The sequence below is a fragment of the Mastigoproctus giganteus genome, chromosome 6 (genome assembly GCF_048544385.1).
Source record: "Mastigoproctus giganteus isolate SK-2022 chromosome 6, ASM4854438v1, whole genome shotgun sequence".
NCBI classification, from domain to species: domain Eukaryota; kingdom Metazoa; phylum Arthropoda; class Arachnida; order Uropygi; family Thelyphonidae; genus Mastigoproctus; species Mastigoproctus giganteus.
In genome coordinates, this window is record NC_143580.1 from 9,764,487 (window position 1) to 9,784,723 (window position 20,237).

General features: G+C 39.9%; 1 protein-coding gene across 1 annotated transcript in view; it reads left to right on the plus strand.

The window, feature by feature from the left end:
- Positions 1 to 1,083: 1,083 nt before the first annotated feature.
- LOC150083893 (equilibrative nucleobase transporter 1-like) overlaps positions 1,084 to 20,237 on the plus strand; it is a 43,119-nt gene continuing 23,965 nt past the window's right edge. Inside the window, exon 1 of the mRNA XM_090374934.1 lies at positions 1,084 to 1,755. Coding sequence (XP_090231060.1) covers positions 1,297 to 1,755 — 459 coding nt within the window. The 5' untranslated portion in view covers positions 1,084 to 1,296. The remainder of the gene's footprint in view (positions 1,756 to 20,237) is intronic.

A 20,237-nucleotide genomic window follows, 5' to 3' on the forward strand; every position in this document is an offset into this window, starting at 1 on the left:
AGACCTGAGTTCTAGTCCCGTCGATGACATGAGAAATTTTTATGGGCCTTTTTTTTTTGTTTTTTTAGATATTCTGTCTCAGGCGAGGGTAGCATGGGTTTTTCTCCCGGAAACTCATGTTTTTCGTCCTGAAAACAGAAAATCGACCACAGAACACACGCAATTTACAGAGTATATACGGAGAAATATGACCTTAATTGCCAATGCTCCTAAAACCCAACAACAACAACAACCAGCATGTTGTGCCACATCATACAACTGTTACGGGACCTTACTGCAGAACTGTACTGCACACTTTGAGGGATCACATTCGTCCTAAACGATCACAACTGCACGTAGGCGGGTGGATGCTGCATCACGACAATGCAAGATCTCACATTGCTCATACTGTCATCGAGTACTTAGTCAGCATTAATGTTAAATGCGTTCCTCATCCGCCGTACAGCCCTGACCTTGCCCCCTGCGATATTTTTTTTCTCTTTACAAAATTAAAGTAGTAGCTGCAAGGAAAACGTTTTGAGTCATCAGAAGTTGTAAAGATATCAGAGGATATTCTCAAACGCATATCAAAAAATGGCTACCACCATATTTTTGAAAAATGGCAGTAAGTCGAGGGACCATCAAGATAAGTTGTGAAAAAAAAAATGATCATTATTTTTTTAACAGCCTTAGTATTTTTATTTCAATGTTTGTGCATAAAGCATCTTTCTTAAGAAATTATGGACCTATTATTTTTGGTGTTTTTTAATTCTGCCTTCTGGTTACAAAGCTCTTTTCAAAGAAATTTCCAATCCCTCTTTTTAAAAAAATAAATAAAAGAAAAAATTTTCGCTGTATACGACCAAAAGACCAGAATGCTGCAAGGACCGGCGAGTTCTCTAACAACGTACTGTACTGAAAATAAGAAAGAAAGGAGCGAGTATAACAAGTCTTCTGGTAACCCACTCAGCGCCTAGTACAGGTTAGAAATGATCTCATGAGTATAAACAGTTTATCCACGCCATTTACGCCACCTGGCGGTGTTTACGTCCACCGCTCTGGCTATCTGCTTAATCCAAGGCAGCTTCTCGACGGTTGGCCTGTCACCTGTCTCCCGTTTACGCCACCCCTGTCATTCCAGCATGCGCGCACACTTCGCGCTTTTCCATTCACTACTAACAGACGAACTGGCGAAGGACGGAGAGTATTAACCCGCGATACGAGGGAGCTCTGACACCATGTGCATTTACCTTCGGGTTACGGCAAGTTATTAGAGCAAGTCGGACTGGCAATTAGTTCGTTTGGGAATCGCACATAATGGGTCGCTGCTACCGAGTGGCCCTCCTATTGTACGGGCTCCTAGAGACTTTTGTTTTCACTGGAAACATCTTCGGATGGGCTGCTCTCAACTACATGCTCAAACACCAGGGGGTGTACGAGTACGTGTGCTCATCGGACCCCTCCGCAACCCCCGAGTACATCCGTTCTACAGACGACCTGTTGGAAATGGTGTCGGCATCCATAGGAGGACCATTGGATCCCGAAGAAACTTTGGAGTTCAGAGAGAACCACAACGCAACTTTGAATCTTACGCTACCGAACATTCACGAACAGCTTGGCGACAGATTCGAATTCGAACTCGCTCCTAGAAGCGCGCGTCTCATCTCCGAGTCATCTTCTTTCTTCACAGCAAGGCCGATAGACGAAAGGGAGTTCGAGGAGTCGGCAGGGTGGAACCTGACCTATCGCAAGGGCCCTTACAGTAGTGATTATAACGTAAGTATATAAATAGAAGAGTTGGATAATCTGTTTGATACTTAGAATCTTTGTTGCGTTTATCCCATAACCTTTGACCCCTCATTCGATTGGCTATTTGAAAGATGCTTCCATTATATTTGATGTCATGCAATAACGAGAAGTCCTGTTGCATTATATCAAATGTATCCATATTTTATGATGGTGCGTCTGTTTTGGGGCCTCCACAATGCGAAATAAGACTAAACCGCCTTTAGCGTGTAGGAGCAACTTAAATTACCTCCAAGCAGGCAAGAAAATAAAATTTCTCTCTTCAAAGCCTTTAGCTTTAAACGAAGGCTAAACCTTGGCTATACTTGTATAACTAGTTCACCAACTGTTATTAAGTTTGTGCAAACGCATTATAAAATTAAGGCAATAAAGAAATCGTAATGATGCAGTTTTTAGAGTAACCATAGCAACGGTTGATGTATCCGACACGGTTTGTGTTAGATAAGTCGTATTTTGGTCGTCAAAGCCACTAAATCAACCGATACGGTTGGGAGAATCCGAGGCTTCGAACCTCGCAATAACGCAAGTTTTTATTGCCCCAACATCGGGCAGGCGCTGGAATTTGAATCAATGTTTGTGGAAGGGATAATGGATTAAAAATGAATTTTCCGAACTTCAGGCAGTGGATATAGTGCAATCATTCTTTTACTATTTCTTGCCAGGAGTTGGTATGGCTTCTCCTTGAGAAGTACCTCCAGATCAGATTTTGTCCATGATATTTCAGGAGCTTTTAGTACCGATTTCAGTGTACCATACAGGGACTGAAGGAGCATCATTACTGAAATTCCTCTGATAAAAGACCCAGAACTGAATAATCGGTGGTGCTGCCATCTGAAGTAGAGACCTGAACTAACCACATGGAATTAAAACCTGTTCTTTTTGCAAACGAACAAAAATAAGATTTATTTTTTGAAACCAACTTAAATTGGAAAGGAAATAATATTGTAGACGATTTATGGATTATTTCTTAAGATTTAAATCAATAATAAGAAGAAAGTTGAGGATTAGCTGGTCTTAAGAAGTCATCCGATTAAGGACAAGGAGACTTATGTCGAGAATTAGCTGTTATCTTCATTCCGATAGAAAATAGTATTTACGTGATGTCGTCAATACCCTTGATCACGTGGTATTTAACCTCTGAAGAATTCTGCTGAAATCCAGCTTTTAAGTTACAGTCAACAGTTCTTTCTCTGTCTTTGAGAAGGAACTATTGCCCTCTTAAAGCTCTGTTAAGAAAATTTTACCCTCTTTAATTTCTTTTAAGTGGTAGGAAAGAATTAATGGCTGTGACTTCACTGATCAATTTAGGCCATCGACTTTGGAAATCCCCTGGTTACACCCCTCTACAAATAAACCCCAAGCAATTTTTCAACTGCGTATATTGCGCTTTGCCTTGAGGTCTCAAGGTGAATTGAGAATAGTTTGAAACAAAAGGCCTGAAGAGCAAATGGAAAACGTGTTCAGTGGAGACGGAAAGAATGAAAAGCAACTTGTCTGTCCCTTGATATCTTAATCTTATACGCATAGTTAATTGGATAACATCCATCACAATGCAGTTATTTTTTGTGGTCACTTTTTTCTTTTTGTAATGCGAAAGTTGGCACACCACCTGCAAGGTCACGCTCCCACCCATCATTCAGGAAGTTCTAGTTCACGGCAAAGCTCAAAAGCTCAAATTTTTATGATGATAATTCGAAGGACGCTTTTCGGGAAGCTGAATTCATTCTTTCAGAAGAAACAGTTATTTTTATCACATTGATTGCGGAAGTACGTTGGAAGAATTTAAAATGCGGGTTCCGTCCGTGAAGTCATTTTGGAGTTCTGTTTGATATTTCTTACATCGTCTGCATCTGGGATCTGAAGCCTTTATAAGGGTATGCGTTTGCTGTTTACTACTCCAAACACAGATGTACGAATTTCCTCAGCCTGATCTGTATCATTTGGACAGCTTTTTGACAGATTTCCTCATTAGTTATGTATCGTTATATAATGGTGGGATATCTCCATGCTAATTAGCAAAGCTTGGCTACGAATCAAGATGGAATAAAATAGCAATCGAGGTTACCTGTGCGATTGTAGTACGATTTAATCAACAATCCCTCGGAATTTTATGATTTCTGTTAAGGAACGGACAATTCAGACAGGCTAGAGGACCACAGAAGTGAGGTTGTTGTTATCAATGATATACAAGAATTTTGCCAATTGGCATAGTTAACGTTACGATGTCATATGACCGTGGTGAGGCCTCATTTTGAATATTGCGCAAACGTTTATTGGATTTTTAGATTTCCTGCACCGTTTAATGATAAGAAAGAAGCTAATAACCAATTTCTTCTGTGTCTTTCCTTTCAGTCGAAATGTGCTAACAAAAGATTAAACTTTATGATGAACGTTTTGGGAGTTTTTTCAACTGAAGAGAGTCCGCCACTTCTGGGCTGAGATGTAACGATTTTTTCGAGACTATTCATGAAAATTTCTGTGGAAAACAGAAGAACCAGCTTTGGAACGAACGCGGTTTACAAAGGTAACGCACTCACTGCTGATGGCCTGCGTTTTCTTGTCATTAAACTGCAGAGATTACTGCCATCAGTTCATTTAAGATGTTATTTATTTTAAGGCGAGGTATGGCCTTTGTTTTATGAAGATCGACTATCCACTCTTCGAATTGTTTTTATTTTTTCTTCATAAAGTTCTCCCACTTTAAAAAAAAAAATGTTAATACTCCGCAAGACCACCAGGTCAGTGTTGACCATAAATCACATGGCCAACTCCTGTCAACCTTAAATCGTATAAAAGTCATGAGAGCTTGAACGCCTCACTCAAAGAGCATGTATTACTGCATTTCACTCCTGACCACTCTGCTACCTCAGGCTTAGTAGGGTATTAGTTACTAACACAAGAAGTGAACCTTCTGAGTTTATATACACTGAATGATCACTGAATTATGACTACCTACCTAATACCGTGTTCAGCTACATTCGCTCGGATAACAGCCGCTATTCGCCTAGGCATTGACTCCATTAGATGTCTGCGGACGCCCAGGGATCTCCAGCCATGCTACCTGCAAGGCTTTCCTCAGTGAGGCATGGAATCGATAACGGTTGTGTGTCGATATGCCTCACTTCCCGTTCTAAAACATGCCACAGATGTACAATTGGATTGAGGTCAGGAGAATGGAGGCAGTCAAGATGGGTGGTATCTTCACTGTGTTTGTCGAACCTCTCGTGCACAGTGTGGATCGAGGACACGGCATATTATCATATTATTGAAGATCCCATTTCTGTCCTGGAAAAAATGCAACATGGCTGGATGCACATGATTTCCTAAGAACTGCCGGTAGATATATCTCACTAGTGAAACGTTCGTTGACCACACGCACGATGGGTCCTAATTCTTGTCAGAAAACTCGCCCCATATTAAGCAACCACAACCAACGGCCTTAATAATGGGCACCATACAGGATATATCCATGGACTCGTGTTGCTTGCGCCACACACAAAGGCATCTGTCAGCGTGTTGCAGCAGATATTTGGATTCATCCGACCAGCACTCATTGTTTCCAATGCTCCAGTGTCCGACCAGCCAGATGTTGGCGCATCTTCATTTGGGATATTATTCTGCATTCCTCGTATTGTAATGCGATGTCAACTGTCGTGCAGTGACAGGCCACTGAGCCCGTGCAACGAATCGTACAAGAATGGTTTGGAGAACATAACACGGATTTCCACCATCTTCGCTGTCCCCCACATTCAACTGATCTCAATCACTACACACATATTAGTCAAAAAAATACGAACCTTTATTCACTATCGAATCGGGCCTCTGTGATTCGAATAAGTGTGCTGCATAGGATGGATTATCTAGTGACTTTGCTTGTTTTTTTGAATGAAAAACCCGAGCTTCTGCTAGAAGACAACTTTGTTGTCCTTGTCTAAGACCGATTAACTTATCCACAGAAAGAGTCCAAAAAATTCCTTGTGTCATTGAAGGGTTTCGAACCAAGAACCTTTTCCACACAATGTGGGGAGGACGGTCTACCAATTGTAGAAAATGCAGCCCATGTCTAAACAATTAGACATGGGCTGCATTCTCTATAATGGAATTCTTTACGATTTTAACGACAAATATATAAACGCTGTTCAAACCACTCATGCAATCCACTAAAAAGGAATCTAAAATGTAATGATGTTTAATGATATTACTAATCCCTACTCAATTGGGGAAGTGGAGTGTTTGAGGTTTTCGATTTAAAACCTCAAATACTCCAATTCCTCCGACTTAGCCGGGCTTACTAACATCATTAAACACCTGACTGAACAGCTTAGTCACCCTTTAACTGTATTAACAAATAATATCATTAGAACTGGCAACCTTCCAAAGTACTTAAAAAAAACTTAACAAGCAACACTTGCATCTACGCCTTCGTAGTTGCTTTATCTTGCCCGCTTGGAATGGTTTCGATACGATTATTGTAGACTGAAGGAACTTGTAACATCTTTTTCACTTAGAGTCAACTTAGTTGGCGACATGCGGAGATTCAAGTTTTTATCACCGAATTTTCTTGTTTTCTCCCACAAACAAGGCGTTGTGGAAACATCATATTGACCAAAGAATATTATGCTCGCATTATATCAACGTTCCTTTGCGAATTGCACAGTGGTTAAAATCACTGTCTTTCCACACCCGTTGGTGGGAAGCCATAATAAGTTCTCTACAACAATGTATGCAATAGATCCATGATAATTTTGCTGTGCTGCCAAAAAATAAAAATAAATAAATAATAATAATACTAAAGGGCCCGATTAGCTCAATGATTACGAAGGCGGACCATCAATGTCATGGACTGAATTCGAATCCTGTCGCGGAAAAATGAAAAATAAAAAACGCTAGGGAAAAAGCAAAAAAATCGCGAAAGTCACTTCATCGGGACTACCTCCCTAAGGTCGAAGCGATGACTGAAGCAGAGAAAGGCGTCGTCTGGTGTCGCTCCCAATAACTACCACCCATCACTGAATGCGAAAGCCAAAGCTAAAAAGGTCCACCTCCATTGCTGGATGAAAATGAGAAGTAGTATTATCGAACAAACTGCATCGAGTGTGGCTCAGGATAAAGCGACTGTGGTTCTGTCCAGCACTCAACCCACTGCCCACCATGTTCAACAACAGCAAATACGGATATACTCTAAATGATGGGAAAAGGACCTGTACACTCTCTCTCACCTGATGAATGTGGACGACATCAATCTCTATGCCACAATGGAAAATCAACTCCAATAGCTACTCCGGATCACTGAAGAGTTTAGTCCAGAGGGGTCGGCTCGAAAAGTCGGAGACAGTCTCTCGAGGAAGGCAGTGGAGAAAGTGGCGCTGTCATTCAAATGGCTACCACAAGGGAAAGGCAAGACCAGCCACCATAACCAACTGAAAGTGCTTCCTGCGCAACTGCACTAGTGACCACCTAGGAAGCCAAAGCATGAACTGGAGCATCAAAATGAATACGTTCATCATGCGAGCATTCTTACAAAGTAAAGAAGCTAGGTACCGACATGAAAATGTACAGGACGAAACTACACACCAAGTGGTTGAAACAGTACCCGACTGTTCAGGTTACCGAACAGCGATTGGCAGACGAGAGATGGACCATCGTCACGAAGAACCTGATAGCTCCTACAATCTTGAAAAAAATCAAGGAAGATGTAAGTGACCAACTAGAAAGAACAAAGAATACGAGCATAACCGACACTGACACACTTCCTAGAAGCAACCATGGCAAAATGGAGGACCACCATCAAGGTAGAGAGCATCACAACCAGACCCATCCCATCTCCATCAGAAGAGGAATGTTCCAGGGATATGCCCTGACTCCACTGTGGTTCTGCCCAGCACTCAACCTACTGTCCACTATGTTCAACAACAAAAAGAATCTGTACACCCTCTCTCTCTCTCACCTGATGAATATGGACGACATCAAACTCTATGCCACAACGGAAAATCTGCTCCAACAGCTACTCCGGATCACTGAAGAGTTTAGCTCCTGACATCAGGATGCAATTTGGCCTCGACAAATGCAAAACCTATAGATTACATCAGAGAAATCCTGTCTTCCAACTTCCATCGTGTTGAGTGTTCGGTATTGGGTATTGGGCCTATTGTTGTTTTCTATATTTATTAATGATATTGTTGAAGGCATATCAGGCTTAATTTCCAAGTTTGCAGATTATACAAAGGTTGGCATGGTGGGTAATGAGGAATAAGGTTATGCTTCTTCAACAGGATCTAGAAAAGTTAGCCAGATGGGTAGAAAATTGGCAACTGAAGTTAACATTGACAAATGTAAAGTACTGCACATTGGTGCAGTAGCACCAGAGCAGGGATTATCCCCTTCTATAAAGCCATGGTTAGGCCTCATCTGGAGTGTTGTACACAGCCTTTAGGCATTACTTTAGGAAGGACGTGTATCTACTGGAACGGATGCACAGATGGGCAACCAGATTGGTGAAAGTAACAAAAGGATGCTCTTATCTAGAAAGGCATCAGTTCTGAAAATTGCAGCGTCTGGAGAATAGGCACCTGCGAGGTGATCTCATTGAGATTTTTAAGGCCTTGAATGGACTGAGTAAGCTGAATGTGAATGGCATTCTTCCTTTTACTCAGACTACACACACACACATACACGAGGGGGCATAAATTTAAATTAAGGAAGGATGGTTGCAGGATAGATGTGCAAAAGTTTGCCTTCAGTAAGCGAGTGGTTGATTGTTGGAACAGGCTTCCATCAGTTGTGGAAGTGGATGGTTTGAATAAATTCAAGGAAGAAATCAAATTTCTGAAGGTCAAGGATGGGTAAAGTGTATTTTTTTTTTATTTATTTATTTTTTTTTTTTTGTGGCTGATACTATATAAGCTTTCTTTCTTGAATTATTTGGAAATTTCGGAGCATGACAGTTGTACGAGACAATTTGGTGAGTGACATTTTGCTGGATGTGATAGTTTTGTGTATGACAATTTGGTGACAAGCTTTCCCCAAACTTTCCCCTTAACCTACCGCCCTCGTGGGTAGCACAATTGGTAGAATCACCGTCTTCCCCATATCAGGTGGGAAAGACTTGAGTTCCAGTTCCAGTCCCGTCGATGACAGGAGGAATTTTTATGGGTCTTTTTCACGACGTGGCTGAGTTAGTCGGTCTCAGGCAGGCTAGCATGGTTTTTCATCGTCCAGAAAACAGAAAATCGACCTAAGAACACACAATTTACAGACAATGCACATGAGCAATACTACCAACATCTTTCAATAAAAACTATAGCGCGGGTCGCAAACCGAAAGTCAGAAGGTGCGCATTACCCAGTGATCATCCATTTAAGGACCTGTACCTTTGATTTCCGGAACAACCCCCTCCCTTGATGTGTATTTCCTAAAAAATGCAACTTACAGAAATGAAAGTAAAGTGCCAACAAGGTTCTCCTGTATCCCAATCTTTAACCTGTCAATGGTACTTTTTTAAAATATAAAATATCAAGATTGGTTGTAGGATTTTAGGCGCATCAGCAACTTAAGGTCATATCGCGCCGTATATGATATGTCTGTAAGTTTGTGTTCTGAGGTCGATTTTCTGTTTGCTGGAAGAAAAACCATACTACCCCCTCCTGACAACGACTAACTCAGCTATGTTGGGAAAAGGCCCATAAAAATTCCTCTTGTCATCTATGGGACTCGAACTGAGGTCTTTTCCTGATATTGGATGGTCCGTTTGTAACTAAACTCCGTAAAAACTAAAAGCGTCTAGAATAATTGAATGAACATGTAATTTTTACACATTCATTCATTTATTCATTCTTCATATCTGTTGAAATCCTCTACACAGATGTTTGCATAAAAGAAAGGCATATTAAAAGTGTCATGGATTTTTTTAAAAAATTCTAACATCTGTATTAGCTGCATGTCAAAAAAATAATAAAACCAATACATTTTTACAATTAGTGCTAGAACAACGAAGGTTATAAAGTTGGTAAATTAATGCGTTACAAGGCGGGTTTGGCTGCTGGCAGAAAGGACTTCGACCAATTTCAACTGAAAGCCTCTAAATATGTTCAGTTTATTCCTAAAATAAATAAATATCAAAATTAAAGTAATTTATGTGAGATGTAAATAAATATGAAAACAACGTAACTTTTGTGACCAAATTGCACGATAGTGGCGTCATCTTTGTTCTTGGAACCCTTGTAGCACCAAGGCCTTATATTCAACAAGGCTATTTTTCTTATTCGGCATGTCCTTTGAGGAGATTCTGAAGCACGCGACTGTTAACTACCCTATAGTTCTTAAATGAGTCTATAATTAGGATGGGTGATTCGCTTGTCTGTCTATCAAGCATTATGCGCATCCCATCGCATTGTCGAAGAGATGTGGAATGACCTCCAAATGGTAGATAACCCGCTGTCAGGCAAAGAAACAAAAATTGTCAACATGCGGAGGTACGCTCCGTAGGTCACCTGACAAGGTTATGCGGGAAGCCAGCTGATTGCCACAAAACGAAAGGAACAAGCAGAACCCCAATCCTCTCCCTTACTGAGCTCTAATAGATTGTCAAACTAGCAGCTTGGAATCTTGAACAGCGAGTACAATCTACAAGAAGTAGATTGGCAAAGTTCGCTCAAGGAAGTGATGCGCAAGTTGAAAAAGCCGTCATTATCAGCCATTATGGCACCCATTAGGTGGGGGGGGGTGAATAGATTGAGGTGAAACCTGACAGCGGCAATCTGAGTCGCTATCCACTTTTCTCTTGAGATAAACTTCATAAAGGGTAAAAATAAATGTATTATGATGAGGGTTGATATCGTTTCCCTCATGCCTGTTGGATACAAAATGGAAAATAACTATTGTTTAAAGGAAAATGCTTTGTGTGTTGACCTTCAACAACATGCTGGTTAGTTCTAAAGGGAAAAAAATCTCTAATGAGCTTGGTATCTGGAGACAGGTTAGTACTATGTGATAAAAATTTCCCATAATTCCGAGATACTTAATGAAAATGTGGCTGCAGTGGTACTTGAAGTCCCTCGAAATCGATTTTGCATTTCTTGTAGATGGCACTACGTGGTTATCCCTTAATCTCTATTTATTATGCGCTCATCCTCGCCTTCTTATCTCTCTTACTAAATCAACTTAATCCCGTTATTTAGATGATGGAGTTAGAGATAGTTGGAGGATTCAGTTGAGATTAGTGTCAGAGAAATTCTCTGTTTGTCCTTGCTTATGATTAGTTTCTGTCTCAGCCACAAGATCGATCCTGCATGATTTTTTTAACCTGTCAAGAAGGAAGGGAAACAGAACATTGACGTCTATACTAAAATTTCCACCCGGAGCTCCCGGCGATAAATTTAGGTCGAGGTCTGCAGGACCACAGAAAGATGAATAAACAAGAAAAATGTTATTCCAAAGGTACGCTAACGTTCGCCGAACCCGCTTTCGCTTGGAGGGTGTGGTGGGTGGATTATATCGTGACGTACTCCCTCTCCCTGGAAACAACATTACTTCTAATTATACTTAAAGAATTTATGCCTGAGTAGCTGAGGGGCATTCATGGGCGCTTTAAAATAACGACTATGACGTGGGAAGTATCATGTGATGAATGGACAGGCATTGAATAAACGCGGAAGTAACAAAGAAAACTTTTAAATCTTTATCTGTCTCAGCTTTGTTCTTCGGTGTAAGAAAAAACATAAATTTTAAATTGAATGTTAACGCCTCCTTAAGTTAAAAATGTGTGAGATAAAGAATAATAATTATCCCAGTCTCGGGAAAATTCTAGTGTCACGTGCACGTTATCGATCTAAGTACATCCGGGTATTCCCATGTAGGAGATCACGTGACCCACTTTTTTTTTTTTTTTTGATAAAAACAAGGAGCAATATTTTAAAGCCCTCTAAATTTATGGGATTCAAAACGCCAAATGTAATTGATAGATTATCCCTGCGTAATCCTCTGAAGAGGTTAGCAATGATAATTTATCTCCACTAACACCCAAATCTGTCACATCTCTCTTACTAATTATAAACACTTTCATTAAGATAAAATAATATATTTACATTACTAAGAAAAGGAAAGAAAAAATGGCTTTAATCAGTAAAAGCAACAGCCGAAAAATGGAGGTCATGGAAGACCAGAAACTGAGTTAATTGCTTTCTTTAGAAATTTTTCAAAAATCAAATAATTTGTAGCAATATTTGCTCTTATTAAGTGTTATTATTTTAATTCAAGGACATCTCTAAATATGTTGATATATTAAAGTGATCAGAGAGTGAACATTTCAATTGAGAGAGAGAGACGGTTGCCATAGTAACTAACAGCATGACTTTACTAGAAGGAAATTGTAAAGTCTATTTCACAATTACGTCACTTCCTTCTTTAAATTCACTTGTAATTTCTTCCGTTTTTATCTTTGGTATCTCAGCTGTTTGTATTATTTTGAACTATAAAAATATAATGGAATAAAAAATATTTTTAAATCTGTGTTGGTTTAAAAATCACGTGCTCTTGGCACTTAGTCAATTATAAAGAGGAAATATTTGATTATCGAGATTTTATCTGTGATTTCGACTGTTCCTTTCTGGTTCTGGGCAGTTTATATTTTTGCCAATTATAAGTTTAATGGAAAACATTTTCTAAGTGATTTTGGAGCTCGTGTTATGAGACCTGATAGATATAATTAACAAACAGCTGTTAATATTTATCGTTCGTTTCCCTTTAGTGTTAAACTGGAAAACATAGATAGAGAGGGAAGAAAAAAGAATGGGGTGGTGATCAGTCTGTAATTTTCGAGGCCAACTTTACGCGGAAATTAAAAGCCATTATCTCGGTACTGGTGTGACACAGATGTCTCTGAAAAAGAGTATTTGACCTTGGGGCCACGCCTTATTTCATATGTAAGAAGCGTATTGAGTTCCTGAAATTAGATACAAGTCCAAGGATTATAGTTCGGGTTTTTGAGAGCATATACAACTATTTACTATTCAATTTTACGGTTATTCCAAAAAAAAAAAAAAAAAAAAAGCAAGCATATCCGGGTTTTTAGAATCGGACATCTAATTCCAACAACACGTGAATATTAAGATGCATTTTTATTTCTTTTATTTCCTATTTTTATACACTGCTCGACAAAATTAATAGAACACGTAGAGCCCTCGTGGGTAGCACAGTTGGTAGGATCGCTGTCCTCCCCACCTGGTGGAAAAGACCTCAGTTCGAGTCCCATCGATGACGGGAGGAGTTTTTATGGGCATTTTTCACCACGTGGCTGAGTTAGTCGATCTCAGGCGAGGGTAGCATGTTTTTTTTTCTCCCGGCATCTTGGATTTTTCGTAGAGAAAACAGAAAATCGACCATAGAACACACGCAATTTACAGACAATATACAGGGAGCAACATGGCCTTAGTTACCGATGCTCCCAAAAACCCAACAACAGCAGCAGAACACGTAGAAAACATGGTGTTACTCGTGCAGCTTGCAATGAAGTGGGACAAAATTTGGTATGGTGGTGTATCACAAAATAACGATGAAATGAGGAGACAGAGAGAATCTTCGGACATGTATAAGGGACATATATAGGGGTAAATCAGAATTGCCAAAATGGTCACATTACAGAAGTCCATGTAAGGTTGTTGTTGTAGTAGGATTTTAGGAGCATCGGCGACTAAGGCCATATTGCTCCGTGTATATTGTTTGTAAATTATGTGAGTTCTGAGGTCGATTTTCCGTTTGCTGGACGAAAAATCCGTTTCCGGGACTAAAAAACCACGCTACCCTCGCCTGAGACCAACTACCATACAAGATGCTCGAAACTATGGTCACATGACATCAGTACAGCATATGATCCACTCGAACCATGCTCGATATAATGGTGTCCATAAGATTCTGTGGCAGCAAAGCCATTCGACCAGTGCAGGCTTTAGTTCATCAAGTGACCGAGGAGTTGGCTGTCGGCGTGCAATGCGACTCCCTAGGGCGTCCCACATATGTTCGATTGGATTTCATCATGATCATGCTGGCCAAGGCAGTCGTTGCATATACCGTATTCAGTTTCAAGATACTGTATTCCTCCACCACTTGAGCTCTATATGCAGTGGCGTTGTCATGCATGAAAAGAAAATCTGGAACAATCGCAGCCCTAAAAAGTCGCACATAGGGTTCCAGGATCTGATCTCGGTACCTCTGCGCATTTACCGTTCTCTTATCAAAACCACACAAGAACACATACTCTACTATACATGTCCCTATCTCTGATGTTGGAGGGATGGTGCCGCATTCCTCGTTGTCTCCAAATGAAATAACGTCTAGAATCTGTTTTTAGGCTAAAAGGGCGCGTGTTTTATTGTGAAAGTGTCTTTGACGACACTGTTCAAAATAAAATATTCATGAAAACCATTTTGTTCTGTTAATTTTGTCGAGCAGTGCATTAAAATAATAGAAATAAAAAATCTATATCAGCTCCAAAATGGTCATTAGAAAGAATCAATTGTTCCTTAAAAAATCGAGAGTAACCATTTCCCCCTCCCGATCCCTATGCAGTAATTTTCAGCCATTGAAATGGTTGAGAATTACTCTTAAGCTCACATGTGACACTCGGCCACCAATCTGTTGCTCGCCTTAAGACACTTCAGCTGTGATACGCACGAACCACGCCGATCACTTTGCTACCTTCTAATAGCATTTCCTCTTGCAAAATGGACCAAGGTCGCGCTGCTCAGTTTCGAACGATTTCACAATATTTGAGTCATAAACGCATTCCTTTAGAACATTCTTTGTAGATTAAACAAGGAAGCCACACTGTTTTTTTTAAATGGTTTTCTGTTGATGGTTTCTTTCATAAAACTAAATATGTTTGGGAGATTTAGTGTTAATTTAAGTTATATCGGGGTTGTTCGAAAAGTAGTGGCAAACTTGTCATGCCCATACCCTGTAAAAGGAGACCAGCATAGAAGTACACGCAGCAACAGCAAATTCGTAAGTTTACATAAATGAGAGAGCTTTTTATCTAGAGAAATGTAAGTGAGTGCTGCGGGTGGAAATTATGTTTATGAAGAAAGATCACATTTTTTTGAATAATCCCGAAATTTGAATAATAATCACGAAACTTGGATCATACATAAGCGGATCATTATTTGAAATGGCCTTCAAAACGTATACATATCGGAGGGAATACCTATATGAAAACTGTATACACTCACCAGCCAAAAACTTAGAAATCTTTTGCAATTGGCATTAACAGATAATTACACGTACGGTATACAGATGTGAGTTTTCACATGGTAGGATCATTTGTTCCTTGGTACTAGATCGTGTACTGTTTCCTGGTGCATCTCAGTCGATCCAATCATGCGAAAAACGTGAGCTTTTTGGTCTTCAGAAAGGTGTTATTATTGTTGAAGTACTTTTAGCAGGAACCACAATTGAGTAAACAGAGGAAATCACTGGTGTGCTGCAACCATCTCAAAAGTATTGTGGGGGTTGTACTGGTTTTATTGTGGGGGGTGTGGGTATTATTGTTTTTCTTGGTTGCCCTAATTTTCTTTATATTTTGATTATTATAATTTATCCCCTTTTTTATATGTATATCCCCGTAGTCCAATCCTCCCACTTAGCATCTGACTTGTTTGTTCTCAGAAGATTACCAGACCCAAAGGGGACCCCAATTATTTTAGGTATTTTTCCACCGGATTGGCTGAGTTTCGGAATGACAGACTCCAACACATGAATGTAAAATAAAACAATGTTTATTAACATATCATACAGAAACTAGCAACAGCAGTTATTCAAACTATATTTAGCTGGTGACTTGTTATTTCATTAACCTTTATATGTGTAAATATCTTGTTCAAACTCAATTGTTTCATCATCAGATATTCTACTCTAATACACATTATTATTCATTATGTCGTGGTGTCTCTTCATGTTCTTTACAGGGACTTCAATAGGTCGTGTCATACACTTTACATAGATTCTTCCCACTCTTCTTCTGAACAGTCTGTATAATAAACCAACAACTACCCGCCAATGAACTGGCTCACAAAAACCTTCAGAGTTCGTGGCTCAATTTGTAAGAAAATTTCATTTATTCAATCAGACACCCTTTCTGTAATCAGGTCAACAGGAAATATCAATCAATTCAATTTAACATTACCTTTCAGAACAGTTAATCCTCCATACCTTTATATATCACTTATTAATTAGCCCCTACTCAAATCAGAAATACTCTCCACAAATCAACTCATAATAAATTGAAATTTCAACCTTTAATTTCATACATATTATAAAAACCTTTCCCAACATTAAACAATTCTCAGTTATCTATTATAATCTCTCCTTCCAGCAAGCATTAATATGAGGAGCTTCACTTCAAATTATAGGCTACGTCCGTCTTAAATACATTACACTTTTATTCATATATTCATTACTTAAATCTCCCTCTTTAACTATATATACACATATTTCTCCTAAAGTCCTCTCCTTAATAAACTAAGTACACCTATTTCGGTAAACTCTCTAGCACTTACGTGTTTGGCCTGGAACTTTCCTCTCTGCTCGGCATCCTTTCATATCGGTCATTCAGGTACTGGAATGCGGGGGCGCTCATTTGGGGATCTCGGTGATTATGGTGTTTCCCTACCGGGTACTGCACGGCTGGAATCAATCAGTGTCGCATACTCTTTACCGGTCAGCATTTCTTCTTCCGTGGATAGAGGGGTTTTCGAGTAGGCCAATGGTTCGACCACTCATTCGACTGGCTTTGCCTATATAATTCTCAGGGTGTGATTCTTCCTTCTTCCTCACTACGGCTTCCATGTTTACAGGTGAACATTCCTACGGGCTGTCGGGATATGCAGAATTTCTATCACTGCTTCCATCTATCTCAGGTCTGCAGCTATCACCCAAATTAGACTACTGCTCTGCTTAGTATCGTTCTCCAACTCCTTCAATTCATTCTCCAGACCGCTCCGTGAACTTCTTCAGCCTCCTCCGAAAACTTCTTCCGAATGCCACGAAAACCTTTTCAGAATCTCCCTCTCAAAATTCCCTCTATTTTCTTCCTGGCCAATAGGAGATCTGCACATCCTTTTTCCTGTGTTCTCATTTGTCTCCTCTCCTCTTCCGTGGGCGGGTCTTCTTTACTCTTTGTGTCCCCACTTCCGTGGACCTCGAACATACGAGAACAATCCAGAAAGAGAGGCGGAAGGTCCGATCAACTGAGAAGCGTCACAGCTCCTCCCGTGACCTCACGCGCGCACACCTGGTGACGTCGCCCACCTCTAATAGCGTTTCACCGTGAAATTTATAAGAGGGTCAGCTTAAGCACTCTTGGCCCTTACTATGGTGCATCTGCCTCTGTCTTAATGGGGATTTGTCATGGTATATTACTTTCACTGACTCGTCAAAGAACTTCCATACAAACAAGCTACAACTACACAAGGAGTGACTGGAAGGTATTTTTGAATTCCAGTGCTTCTTAACCCATGTTGTTTTTACCAGAAAACCACTATTCGTATCACAGTTAAATTCTCATAATATTTAACCATTTTTATTAATTAATGTAAGGACGGGTCCTTACAGTATACAATGAGCGGAACATGGAAGGGAAAGCTCTAAAAGAAAGAAATATGGCAGAAAGCCTATACTTCAAGAACGAGATCGCAGTAATTTAAAGAGATTGTGTATCAGTAAAGAAAGTCCAGTGTGCTGTAAACGATGCAAAAATTCAATACAGGTAAAGTAAGATCCCATTTCCAACGGAACGATGCGGTGGGAGTTGAAGAATCTGTGATTTGGCAGTCGTGTGCCTATACGAAAGCCAAGCCATATTCTGTCTGTAAAAAAATTGAAAGGTTCCACTAGAGTGGTGCTGCCAAACAAGAATGGACGGTGGAACACTGGAAAAAGATCATGTGGTCTGACGAGTTTCTGTTTATACTATTTGCAGAAATGCAAAAGTGTGGCATGAACCTCATTAAGCCATGCATACAGACTGTCTCGTGTCCACCACTAGCTGGACTACCCACAATGTTTTATATTTACCTAGATTACGGGCGCATTATGGCCATGTTGCTCTTCCGCCATAAAGCCCACACTCAAACAAACAAACCTTGGATTGCAATAGTTGCTTTGACGATGACAACGCAGCCCTCGTGAGTTGCACAGTTGGTAGGATCGCCGTCCTCTCCACACCGGGTGAAAAAGACCTGAGTTCGAGTCCCGTCAATGACGGGAGGAATTTTTATGGGCTTTTTTCACAACATGGCTGAGTTAGTCAGTCTCAGGTAAGGGTTGCATAGTTTATTCTTCTGAAACTCGGGTTTTTCTTCCAACAAAACAGAAAATCGACCTCAGAACACATCTAATTAACGACAATATACCGGAGCAATATGGCCTTAGTCGCTGATGCTCATAAAACCCTACAACAACAACGCAGCTATTCACCGTGAAAAAATTGTATCTGAATGGTTCGAGAAACATTTCTCCAGATTTTAATACAATTGAGTATGTCTGGAATATGTTGGAAACTGCAGTTAGGCTTCACAGTTCTATACTGACCGCAGCACCACAGCTAACCAATATGTTGATGGAAGAATGGTCAAATATGGCGCTAGACAACTCGTAGAATCAGATACCTGTCAGACACCTCGTAGAATCGATGCAGAAATGCAAAAATTCCTGACAAATTGTTCGGGCTGTAATTCAGACAAAAAATGAAGATGGCTCTCTCTGGATATTAAACCTTTAATAAACGTTTCCAATCATTTGTCCAGTCAGTATATATACTACTCCCCACATATATACTGTATAAGGGCATGTTCTATAAAACAGACAATGGATCACGAAAACTTGAAGCTGTATGTGTTTATCTTCAAATCTGAATTTTGAAATCAGTTCTATAATTTTTCTACGTTATTCCCAAGTCGAGTTGTGGTCCTGAGAAGAGCTGCACGTGTCACAAGCGGGTCGCTTGTGACACGTGCAGGTAGATTACCCCAGACCTAGAGTATAGTATCGCAGTTTTGTTGTAATGGCTCTTCTAGCGTAAGTATGGTTGCTTTTATGGCTTTTCCTGAAACGTAGATAGCTACACAATTCAATTTTTTCCCACGGGTATCCGGATATTTTTGGCAATATAGTGTATGTAGGATGTGCCATTCTTCTAATCTGTGCCTTTCAATTTTTTTTCAACGCCATCAATGTATAAGTTTGTTGAAAGGCTGAAAGAAAGAAAAACATTCCACTCGTCAAATAATTATATTTGAAACGAACGTTTTCCTTGTTGATAGAAACTATTAGAAAGACAGTAGTCATAAAACGTCTTGTAAGGAGAATGTCTTGCAAGGCCACCACTTATATAATTCTTCGTAGCGTAGCGATAAAAGCCATTTATCCCACGGACTTCTCTGTATCGTGTAAAAGGTATAATAATTAGTTATTTTTGGCTTATATGTATATTCTCATAAGGAAACTACGAACGCCTGATGTGTGTGCCTCTGAAATATTGTTTCGTGTCCATTTTTACTGGCTGACCTTACGCTAGCGGAAATCTAAAAATCTAAGTTGCGTAACCATAACAACAATTATAACGGGTACTATATGCCTGTCTTCTGATGCCCTCATGGGTAACGCAGTTAGTAAAATCGCAGTCCTCCCCCCAACGGTTGGAAAAGACCCGAGTTCGAGTCTCGTCGATAAGGGGAAGAATTTTTATGGGCCTTTTTCACAATGTGGCCAAGTTATTCGGTCTCAGGAGAGGATAGCATGGTTTTTTCCCTGAAACTCGGGAAACATGCAATTTACAGACAAGGACCAATATGGTCTTATTCGCTGATGCTTCTAAAACCGTACAACAACAACCAATCTTTTGATTAAATATTCAACAAAATACGATTATTCTTGGTAAAGGGTTCTTAACCGATTTCTTCATTACTCGTACTTTTATTCAGTGTCTAGATAGGGCCATTTTTTCCCCCGAACTACAGCCTGTATACGTTGTGGTATGGTATCCACTAGGTGTGCGTGAAGGAGTCTAGCTTCATATTTGAATCCATCAAATTCTTCCATCAATATATTTGTCAGCCGTTGTGTTGTGGGTGGTAGAGAACTGTGAAGCCGGACTGCAGGGTCCAACATATCCCAGACATTCTGAATTGGATTCAGATCTAGAGAATTAGGCGGATACAGCAGATGAATAGTTTGGGAATGCTCCTAGAACCATTGAGATACAATTTTTTTTCTCTCCGAAAAATCGGGTTTTTCGTCCAGCAAACAGGAAATCTACCACAGAACACACAATTTACAGAGAGCACGGAGAAATATGGCTTAGTCGCTTATACTCCTAAAACCCAACTACAACAACAAAATCCAATTTTTGCATGTTGGGTAGCGTTGTCTTGAAAGAAACCATTGAAAGTATTGAAGCAAAGAAA